The sequence below is a fragment of the Mustelus asterias genome, chromosome 2, assembly GCF_964213995.1.
Source record: "Mustelus asterias chromosome 2, sMusAst1.hap1.1, whole genome shotgun sequence".
Lineage (NCBI taxonomy): Eukaryota > Metazoa > Chordata > Chondrichthyes > Carcharhiniformes > Triakidae > Mustelus > Mustelus asterias.
Genome location: NC_135802.1, coordinates 88,024,049 through 88,036,116, shown reverse-complemented (window position 1 = coordinate 88,036,116; position 12,068 = coordinate 88,024,049). Strand labels below are relative to the sequence as shown.

The following is a 12,068-nucleotide window of genomic DNA, read 5'->3' as shown; positions in this document are numbered from 1 at the left end:
TCTACTTTAGTCAACTCCTCCCTCACCCCATTTTGGTCTCCTTTGTTTAACCACAAGACATTGGTATTAGGTTTTACCTTCTAATGCGCCAACTGTATTTTAAATTCAACCATACTATGATCTCTCCTTCCGAGAGGATCCCTAACTGAGAGATCATTTAATTATTCCTGTATCATTACATAGGAACAGATCTAGGATAGCTTGCTCCCTCATAGGTTCCATTGCATACTGTTCAAGGAAACTATCATGGATATGTTCTATGAACTCCTCCTCAAGGCTGACTTGGTTTGACCAATCGACATGTAGATTAAAATCCATGATAACTGAATACGTGTTTCACTCTTCCTAGGGCAAGATGCAGTACTCAGAACTGTACAACGGCTTTGCATAGTTGTAGAAAAAGCAAAATTTATTGTTTCAAAGCATAGTTCAACTCATCCACGTGCACCTCCAATAGGCATTTTATTTCCTTACATTTCTTAGTTTCACACTTTACAGCACAAAAACAGGTAATTGGTTCAGCCACTTCATTTCATGTTTAAAACTAATTGCATGCTCGAAGCTTTAATCAGATTTACCCACTTTGTTTTATATCCCCTCATCTATATTCAATCTATTCTTGAAAGTTGAAGTTGCCTCAATCACTTGCACTAGAAATTAGTTACACAGCCTCTCAGCTCTTTTTATGAAAAAAGAGTTCTTGTCCTCTGTTCTGAATCCGGTACACTTAATTGTGCATCTCTGACCCCTCAGCTATTGGAAAAATCTGCTTATACCCAGTCTGTCCCATCCTATTACAACTTTAAATACTTCACCCATATTATCTAGTAACCTACTGTGCTCTAACAAAACTAAAACCTGTTGTTATGGTTTTTAGTATTTCATGTAACATCGTAGTCAATCTATTTTGTGCCCTCTCTAAATCATCAATAACCATACCATACTGTGAAGCCTAGTACTGCATAGAGTACTCCCATTGAGATGTCTTTTTAAATTTAATACAGGTACATTATTAACTCTTGGCAGAAAATCAGATTGAATGTAAAGGAAGAACTCAACACTGATAGTTTCACACGTATGTGTGAACAATCACCTTGATTTGATTATTCTATGTTATCTCCATTCATCCTCTGATAATTTATTGCCTTGTGTATGTTAACTCGCTGTCTGTTGTTATTACAATATTGGGAATGGGTTATTGCCACACACTGTGTTCTGGTGTAGACGGGTCAGTCTGACAGTGACAGTGAATTGATTATGATGGTGATTGGCATTAAAAAGAATGCAGTGGGTCAGCTTCCAATAAAAATGTGTCGCTGCTGCCAGCCTTTTGACTGGTGCTCAAAATGTTGTATTCTTTCCTTGTTTTATGCAGCCACCTGGCAGATGTTGTTTGGAGCTGAATTGAGAAATATGCAGCAAAATTTATTAGCTAATTTAGGAAAATGGTTGGCCCTTTATGTACTGATTTATCAGATACTTTAAGAAGATAATGGGGCCTTTCAACATGATATTTTCTGAAGGTAATAAATCATGCATTTTATGCACAAATTCAAAAGCATTAGTTTCATCATCATCTTTTATAATCTTACATTGTATTCTGAAACTACTAAAATTCTATTTATTTAACACAATTGCAATACTTCATACTAAATTCTATTCCTGCAATAACTTCGAAATAATCTCTTAAAGCACTCAAGTTCTTTATTGAAAAGAATATGGTGGCACAATGGTTAGCACTGCTGCCTCACAGTGCTGGGGACCTGGGTTTAATTCCCAGCTCAGGTCACTGTCTGTGTGGAGTTTGCATGTTCTCCCCGTGTCTGTGTGGGTTTTCTCCGGGTGCTCCAGTTTCCTCCCACACTCCAAAGATGTTCGGATTAAGTTGATTGGCCATTCTAAATTGCCCCTTAGTGTCAGGGGGACTAGCAGGATAAATTAGGTTGAGGAGATGGGACCTGGGTGTGATTGTGGTCGGTGTGGACTCGATGGGCCAAGTGGCCTTCTTCTGCACTGTAGGGATTCTACGATTTTATAATATCATTATAAAGAATGCTTACTATCAGTAGGTACTATTTGCATCTTATTTTTCTTTTTAAATGTAGCTATTAATTTCATAGTTAATAATCCAAACTAATGTAAATGTATGAAGTATTTCCCCGGCTTCATGGTTCCCCATTGTCTTGAAGTGTTACACCTATTTGAATGTTATTCTAACTTTGTAAAATATAAGCTTTGAAAAAGAGGGATACAACAGCAATTCTTTCAGGTGCAGATGATCAGATAATTCCAGATTATTGTGGCGGAAGAGAATCATCAGCAACAATAATGGAAATATTTGTTTTGTGATGGTACTTGTGATGGAAACTTATAGCTCCATCAGCAGGGTTTAACTAATCCTCCAGTCTTTCTCCTGAATGTAAGTGAATCAGCCTCACTGCAAATTGTACTTTTGCAGTTCGTTGTTTAATATCTAATATTTATGTGGTTGAAACTTCAATAGGTAAAAAAGACTTAAAAGAACACATAACTGCTTGGGTAATGATGAAAGAAGAACATATTAGAATTGAAATATAAATATATGCACATTTTGGAGTTAATCACTATTATAAAATTCTACATTATCATCATTTGTACTATAATTTAAAGTAAATATTATGCCTAATTATTATTATATTATATAATCTACTTGAAATTTAAAACTTCCATCAAAATATATAGTGCTAAAGTGATCCAATGAAATACTATTAATATGAAATAGATGTTTGTTATAAATGCATTTTCTCGATTTCTACAAGTATACAATTCTTTTTTGCAGGTTCTGTTGCTTGCTTAGAATAGCTGGAAGCATGGAATAGATGAAATCACATGTGAATTAATTTGACCTCTCAAGGTCATTATATGGACTAACATTATTTATAGAATTACATACACTTTACAGCAAAGAAAAACCATTCTACTTGTACTGGTGTTTATGCTCCACATAAGCCTCCTCCCTCTCCGTTTACTTCATAGCACTCTATCAACATGTCCTTTTAGTTCTTTTCCCATCATGTGCTGTTCTAGTTTTCCCTTAAATACATCTATGCTATTCACTTCAACCAATCCATGTGATAACAAGCTCCATGTTCTCACCTTTCTGAGTAAGAAGGTTCCTCCTAAATTTCCAGTGGAAGTTATTAGTCCCTATCTTAAATTTATGTCCCATAGTTTTGGACTCTCCCACAAGTGGAAACATGTTCTCTACATTTACTCTTTTAAACCCCTTACAATTTACCTCCCAGTTTTCCTCCTTCCAGACAAAAGAGTCTCAGGCTGTACAGTCTTCCTGGTGTTGTTTTTCTGAACTGAGATTGTTACTCTTTGGATGGAAACAGGAGCTTGCACATCTTGTCATAAAATAGCAAACGTAGAGAATTGCACAGGATCATTCCGCACAATTGCTTGTGTTTCACAAAGCTTTCTCCCACTTTACTTCATCTCATCATATCCTTTTATTCCTTTCCCCCTTATTTGCTTGGCTTCCCTTAAGATAAACAGTACAGATGTGTTTAACTACTCCATGTGATAGTAAGTTCCACAGTCTAATTACTCTGGGTAAATAAATGTCTTCTGAATCCCTCATTGAATTTATTAGAACTATCTTATATTTAAGATTTTTCTCTTTTTTGTGTAATGTGGTCACTGGTTCCAAAATATACTGGGATCAGCAGAAACAAGTCAAATGTTTACATACAAGGTTCTGTTCGTTCTTCTCTAATCTTCACCTTGCCCCATCCCAGAGACTTCTGCAACCTCTGGGACAAGAACTTGGCTAGAAACAATGCGAACAAAAATGACAAAGTTGTTGAGCAGAGTAACTAAGTAATAAATCAGGATGCATTGAGCAGGAAGGCTTTGAATCACTGGTGGGTAACCTGTGGCTTGGGGACACATGCGACCCGTCTGGGTTCTGAGTGTGGCCCACAAGACATTTTGTTCACCATTGCCCATGTGCAGGGCTGTCACATTCCACTGATTTCCGTCTGCGTAGTTTTATTCTTACCGGTATGACTGAAGCAAAGGCAAGTGAAGTGGGGTGCTTGCTGAATGCACACAATATTGACTGTGAGAGCTGTACCCTCTATTTGCATTCAATATGTAAACATTTATTTTGTTTCTACCATTTGAAGTTGATAACACTATTGATGTACAAATGATTAAGCATTTTCTATTACTTATTATGAAACATTTGATATGTATTAAATGTATTTAATCTTATTCATGGGGTCATGGTTAGTGATGATGTGGAGATGCTGGCGTTGGACTGGGGTAAACACAGTAAGAAGTTTGACAACACCAGGTTAAAGTCCAACAGGTTTATTTGTAGCCCTGTTTGTGAACAGAATTCCCACTCACCTGAAGAAGGGGCTTGGAGCTCCGAAAGCTTGTGTGGCTTTTGCTACCAAATAAACCTGTTGGACTGAACCTGGTGTTGTTAAACTTCTTACTGTCATGGTGAGTGAACAGGCCTGATTTCAATCCTGCAGCCCCCTGAGATGGAGGGGACCACTCATGCGGCCCACTCACTAGCCTAGGTTGCCCGTCACTGCTTGATTCTTTGAAATAAAGAATGGAGAAAACCATGATTTCCCTCTTGAATTCATCACCCACACAAGAATCCTCATTCCTTGAACCAGATCTCTGCACCTATCACAAAGCCAACTCCCACATTATTAAATTGTGGGTTCTGACGAAGGGTTATCTAGACTCGAAATGTGGCTGTACTCTCTCTCCACAGATGCTCTCAGACCTGCTGAGATTTTCCAGCATTTTTCTGTTCTTGTTTCAGATTCCAGCATCCGCAGTATTTTGCTTTTATTTTTTATTAAACCCTGTCTCTGTTTTGACACTTGGATCTGTTTTATATCGGAACTGTTGCCATGTGAAAATTGTTGAAAGAGTTGTTTAATGTCCAACTTCTCGAGACTAACTCCTGTATGTACAAACTATAAAGAAAAAAATTCACAGATGTGGGCAGTTGATGACACTGGGGATAATTTATAGAGAGAGCATGCCTGCATGTACCCTTTTTGATAGGGTTTGTGATAATACTACATAAGGCTTCGTTGGCAGAGACAAATGACTTATTATTTTTCCTTCTTTTAGTCATGTTTCGTCTTTATGACACTGATGGAAATGGGTCGCTAGATAGCTCGGTAAGGACCTGTTATGAAATTATATTCATATGTTACTGTAGTTACACTATTGAAGCCTGTTTATCTGTAACAAATAAAGTTGTAACGTGAAGTTTTTGCTTCAAAACAATTTATATATTTCAGCACTGTGCATGCATTGCCAAATCATAATGCAGTGAATTAGAGCAGGTGTTCGGTCACTTCCTGTTCTGAGTTTCATTGGTTGTTGAATGGTCAGGATGATAAATTGAGTTAAAACTGTCTCAGCTCATACTGATGTGAAGAAGTTCTCAGCAACACTAATAAATAAGGGACTCAAGCCAATGTTCCTGCTGATTTTGTATCTTTCCAAGAAAGATGCAGGACGCCAATTGTAGGTGGCTTCCAAGATAGTTCACGAAGAATAAGAAAAACACATCCAGCTCCTACAGACACACGCCAGAACCCCTCCAAGCAGAATGAACAGTACCCACCACCTTCACACTCTGTTGCAATATGATGACATGAACTCTTGAGGTCTTATCCACATAAACAACAGTTCCTCCTAAATATTTTTTGTTCTGGGTTGGCTGCAAACTTCTCCCAGCACTGATTTTTGCCCATGTGCTGCTTAAATTTTAAGTCACTAAGCTTTCATGAAGTTAGGTTTCAGTCTGCAGAACACATGCATGTTAGAGGCAGCATTGCGCTCCTTTCACTGTTTGGATTATCCCTACTCTCCAAGGTAACATTACGGGTGAGATTTTCCGTCCACACTCACACCAAAGCTGGAAAGTCCTGCCCAAGATCTACAGACCTTTGCATGCCCCCCCCCCCCCCTCCCCCCGCAATGTCTCCACTGGTGTAATTCACCTCTCCTCTAATGGTTCACATTAAATTACTCTCACAATCATAAGTCCCTCTCTCCTTTCAGATGCCTCATTCTGTCTCCCTTCACATATCCCTCTATCTTTCCTCATAAGTTCCGTTCACCCTCTCCTAACACATCCCATTCTACCTCTCTGCACTTTGGTTGCATTCTCCCTCTCCTCTCACATCCAACATCTGAACTATTAGCTCCCTTTTCCTGACATTTGAGTTCACCATTTCAGGAGAGCAGGCGAGAATTGGGAGGAGGAGGAAGGATGCACTGAGTTTGAAAATTTGGACTTTGATCAAAAACAACCTTAACAATCCATCCATTGCATTGAATGGCAGAGTGAAACACACAATCTGTGCTCTCTTCATCCAATAATTTAGACAGCTTCAAGTAACCTGGTATGTGTGGTTTAGTGAACGCTAAGGTACATATTAATAAGCAATACTCCATACATGTGCTCAATAACCCAACCTGCATCATAAACTACTCTATATTACAGAGCAAAGCTCCCTCTACAGTGTTCCCATCAAACACTCTAGGACAGGTACAGCATGGGTTTCATATAATCATAGAATCCCTACCATGCAGAAGCATGCCATTCGGCCCATCACGTCTGCACTGACTCTCCAGAGGAACATCTGAGTCCGACCCAATCCGCAGACACTAAGGGTCAATTTAGCACAGGCAGTTAAACTAACCTGCACATCTTTTGGACTGTGGGAGGAAACTGGAGTACTTGGAAGAAACCCACAGGTACAGCACGGGCTTAGATACAGAGTAAAGCTACCTCTACACTGCCCCCATCAAACACTCTCAGGATAGGTACAGCACAACCCCCTCAGAACGTAAATGAAAAATATTGATTTTCTTCTCACTAAATTTGTTTATATATACATACTTTTTTTAAGTGATAACTCACTGAAGTAAGTTGCATAAGGGAAAATGAACTTTTATTTTTGTAATTCCTTCGAATAAAGAATTTCAAATTATAAATAGTGGCATTAAGTAGAGAGCATATACCAATAACTCAAAAAGTTATGTTTCTGCCAGTGATGGAAAGGCACGTATCAGCTCGTAACAGCAGTACATCATACGTTGGCAGCAATTATACATAACTTTTACTATAGTCCCTGCTCAAAATATATATTTAACTATATTGCTATATAACTAAGACTGATTCAATGCTTATTATCTAACATCTTCCACTTTACACAGACAGCCTACTCTGTTACATGTACTGGCAGCTAGCAACTGGTCTTCCATACTTGGAGATAAAACTTTTAGACAAGCTAGCTAGCCCCATTAATGTTAGGTCTTCTAGCAATAATAAGAAGACAGATTATTACTTGAATCAGTGTAAATTGAGAGAGGTGGACACTCAATGAGACCTTGGAGTCCTTGTGCATCAGTCGCTGAAAGTAAGCACGCAAGTACAGTGCGCAGTAAAAAAGGCAAATGAAATATTGGCCTTCATAGTGAGAGGATTTGAGTATAGGGATGTTTTGCTGCAATTGTATAGGGCATTGGTGAAGCCACACCTGGAGTATTATGTGCAGTTTTGATGTCCTTATCTGAGGAAGAATATCCTTGCTATAGAGGGAGTACAGCAAAGGTTTACCAGGCTGATTCCTGGGATGGCAGATCTGTCATATGAGGAGAAACTAAATTGATTAGGATTATATTCACTGGAGTTTTAGAAGAGTGAGAGGGGATCTCCTAGAAACTTATAAAATCCTGACAGGGTTGATTCAGAAAGAATGTTCCCAATGGTGGGGGAGTGCAGAACTAGGGGTCATAGTTTGAGGATAAGGGATAAACCTTTTAGAACTGAGGTGAGGAGAAATTTCTTCATCCAGAGGGCAGTGAAGGTGTGGAATTCACTACCAACGAATGTAGTTGAGGCCAAAGCATTGTCTGATTTCAAGAAGAAATTAGATACAGTTCTTGGGGCCAAAGGGATCAAAGGATAAGGGGGATTAGGATATTGAATTCAATGATGAGTCTGATCAAAATGAATGGTGGAGCAGGCTCAAAGGGCCAAATGGCCTCCTCCTGCTTCTAGTTTCTATGTTTCCCTATGTTTCTAATCTAGAAGGCATTACCAGAGAAAGTAGTTGTAAAGAGTTGCCTTCGCCAATCTCAAATTTGCATCCTGCCTACCCCTGATAACCCATCACCTCCTTGCTTACCCAGAATATATCCACCACTGCCTTCAAAATATTCAAAGACTCTGCTTCCACCACCTTTTTAGGAAGAGAATTCCAAAGACTCACGATTCTCTGGGAGAAAATATTTTTCCTCATCTCTGTCTTAAATGGGCGACTCCTTATTTAAACAGTGACCCTGAGTTCTTGATTCTTCCACAAGACAAAACATTCTCTTCATATCGACCCTGTCAAAACCCCTCCGCATCATATATGTTTCAACTCAGTCACCTTTTTGCTTCTGTCAAAAGCAGAATACTAGTACGCTGTACTGAAACAGCCCAAAGCTATCTTGTTTATATTGGAAAACTATTTGTTGCAAGATAGAAGGAGGTTTAATTATTAACTCTTAATTTGTCAAAATGATCAACATACAACTTGCCAGCATATCCAGAAGTGCGATCTTGCTGTTTGCAATTTGATTGCTGTGATGGTCTTCAAAGATACAGGGACAACACTTCAAACAGCAATTAATTGGCTATGAAAGGTGGCATATTAATGCAAGTTCTTTCAACTTCACTGGATTATATATAAAGTTTACCGCAGTCATAAAGTAAAAAGACTTCAAAGCAATTATTAGGAGATTAAAAAAAAGAAAAATTCATCTAAGAGTGGGAAGGGTTTTGGAAGTTGTTAAGGCCAATGTTGAGAATAGAGGGCTCAGATACTAGGGTAACTTTTATAGGGCTCTGCTGTTTACCTTCTCGTAGCTCACGCAAAGCCCCAAGATTTTATAGATGGAGCCCATATGATCATTAATACACTGATTCAAGCAGCCTGGATTCACATGAATGGAAAAGCATACATGTCATAAATCGTTTGGTGGTTTTAGACCACAAAATTATTACACTTTTGTTTTCCACCAAGAGGGTTTTCTTCTGCAGAATTCCACAGTGCCTGGGTAGCTGATGATTCTAATATGCTCCTTTTTGAACCTGAAGGTTTATCCTTTGCAACCATGCTCACAAACCCATTCGGAACCCCACAAAGCAGCAACGCGTAGGTACAAGGCCCATATACCAACCCTAACCCTAAGTTAAGTTTTGAAGGAGGACACCATAGGGATACTCCAGCAACTATCATATCTTAAGGACCATATGGGCAGAAAACTGATCTACTGTCCTGGCAACAACATCTTCTGCATACATATTTCACATTTGATTACAAAATAATGTATGTAGCAGATTGAAGAGGCTTACTGGAAGAGGATAAAGAAATGAAAGGGAAGATCTGGTCAGGACTGGTGACGCCGGGAGGGAGATTCGTGCGAACTTTGTGACTGAAAACTGCTTCAACCACTCCAGTTGAACTGCCATCTTGTTGTCTCCTTCTGACATGCAATCTTGAAATGGACCTGTCCACCAAACATTGCTTATGGAAAGGGAAACAAAAGCCTGTTTAGTGCTATTTAAAGTGCATATGTGGTTTAATACCTATGTACATGCTTTTCCCTATACCCAATGACCCTATAGGTTCATTGTTTCTCCGTCTCCACAATGAAAGTCTGTGTTAGGGCCGTAAGAGATAGGAGCATAATTGGGCCATTCAGCCCATCAAGTCTACTCTGTCAATCAATCATGGCTGATATGTTTCTCAACTTCATTCTCCTGCCTTTTCCCCTTAATCTTTGATCCCCATACCAATCAGGAACCTATCTCTGTCTTAAATACACTCAATGACTTGGTCTCCAGAGTCTTTTGTGGCAATGAATTCCACAGATTCACCACCCTCTGGCTGAAGAAATTCCTCCTCATCTTGGTTCTAAAGGGTCATCCCTTTACTCTGAGGCTGTGCCCTTGGATCTTAGTCTCTCCTACTAATGGAAACATCTTCTCCATGTCCACTCTATCCAGGCCTTTCAGTATTCTAAGTTTCAATGAAATTCCCCCCTCATCCTTCTAAACTCCATTGAGTACAGTCCTCAAATGCTCCGCATATGTCAAGCCTTACATGCCTGCGATCATTCTCATGAACCTCCACTGGACCCTCTCCAAGGCCAGCACATCCTTCCTTAGATGCAGGGCCCAAAATTGCTCACAAAATTCCAAATGTGATTCACCAGAGCCTTATAAAGCCTTAGCAGAACACCCTGCTTTTGTATTCTTGATTTGATTTATTATTGTCACACGTATTAGTATGCAGTGAAAAGTATGGCTTATGAGCTATACAGACAAAGCATAACATACATAGAGAAGGAAAGAAGAGAGTGCAGAATGTGGTGTTACAGTCATAGCTATGGTGTAGAGAAAGATCAACTTAATGTGAGGTAGGTCCATTCAAAAGTATAATGGCAGCAGGAAAGTTCTTGAGTTGGTTGGGACGCGTCCTCAGACTTTTATATCTTTTTCCCGACAGAAGAAGGTGGAAGAGAGTATGCCTAGGGTGACCCCTAATTAAGGGGTACTTAATTATGCTGGCTGCTTTTCTGGGGCAGCAGGAAGTGTAGACAGTGTCAATGGGTGGGAGGCTGGTTTGAGTGATGGACTGGACTTCATTCATGACCCTTTGTAGTTTCTTGCGGTTTTGAACAGAGCAAGAGCCATACCAAACTGTGATACAACCGGAAAGAATGCTTTCTCTGTTGCATCTGTAAATGTTGGTGCGAGTTGTAGCTGACATGCCAAATTTCCTTAGTCTTCTGAGAAGTATAGGCGTTGGTGCCTATAGTGTATTAACTATAGTGTCAGCATGGAGGGACCAGGACAGGTTGTTGGTGGACTGGACATCTAAAAGCATGAAGTTCTTGACCATTTCAACTCATCCCCATTGTTGTAGGTAAGGGCATATCCTCCACTATGCTTCCTGAAGTTGATAACTATCTCCTTTTGTTTTGTTGACATTGAGGGAGAGATTATTCTAGTCCCATCGAAATGAATGCTAACATTGCATTTGTCTTGCTAACTACTAACTCGACCTGCAAGGTAACCTGAAGAGAATCCTGAACTAGGACTTCCAAGTTCCTTTGCACTTCTGATTTCTGACTTCTCTCCCCATTTAGAAAATAGTCTACACCTCTATTCTTCCTCCCAAAGTGCATAACCTCACACTTTCTCACTTTATATTCCATCTGCCACTTCTTTGCCCACTCCCCTAATCTGTCCTCGTCCTTCTGCAGCCACTCTGCCTCCTCAATACAACATGCCCCTCCATCTATCTTTGTATCATCTGCAAACTTAGCCATAAGGCCCTCTGTTCCTGCATCAAAATCATTGATGTATAAAGTGAAAAGTTGTGGTCCTAACACTGACCCCTGCAGAACTCCAATAGTCACTGGCTGCCATCCTATAAAGGACCCCTTTATCCCCACTCCCTGCCTTTTGCCAGTCAGCCAATCTTCTGTCCATGCTAGCACCTTGCCTCTAACACTATTGGCCCTTATCTTATTCAGCAGCCTCCTGTGCGGCATCTTGTCAAAAGCCTTCTGGAAATCCAAATAGATAATATCCACTGGCTCTCTTTTGTCTAACCTGCTCGGTACCTCTTCAAAACGTTCTAACAGATTTGTCAGCCATGACCTCCCATTGACAAAACCATGCTGACTTCACCCTATTTTACCATGCACTTCCAAGTACTCCAAAATCTCATCCTCAATAATGGACTCTAAAATCTTACCAATGACTGATCTGTACTTTCCCATCTTTTGCCTCCCTCTCTCCCTTAAACAGGAGTGTTACATTAGTGATTTTCCAATCCTCTGGGACTCTCCCTGACTCCAGTGATTCCTGAAAGATCACCGCTAATGCCTCCACAATCTCTTCAGCTACCTCCTTCATAGAACCCCTGCAGTGCAGAATGAGGCCATTCAGCCCATTGAGTTTGCACTGACCA

At 39.8% G+C, this 12,068-nt stretch overlaps 1 protein-coding gene across 6 annotated transcripts in view; it reads left to right on the top strand.

Moving 5' to 3' along the window:
- The window catches only part of dgkb (diacylglycerol kinase, beta), a 679,678-nt gene that overhangs the window by 146,745 nt on the left and 520,865 nt on the right, over positions 1-12,068 (top strand). For all 6 annotated transcript variants that reach the window (XM_078228107.1, XM_078228097.1, XM_078228136.1 and 3 more), the window contains one exon: positions 5,149-5,198. In XM_078228107.1, the coding sequence (XP_078084233.1) occupies positions 5,149-5,198 (50 nt within the window). The remainder of the gene's footprint in view (positions 1-5,148; positions 5,199-12,068) is intronic.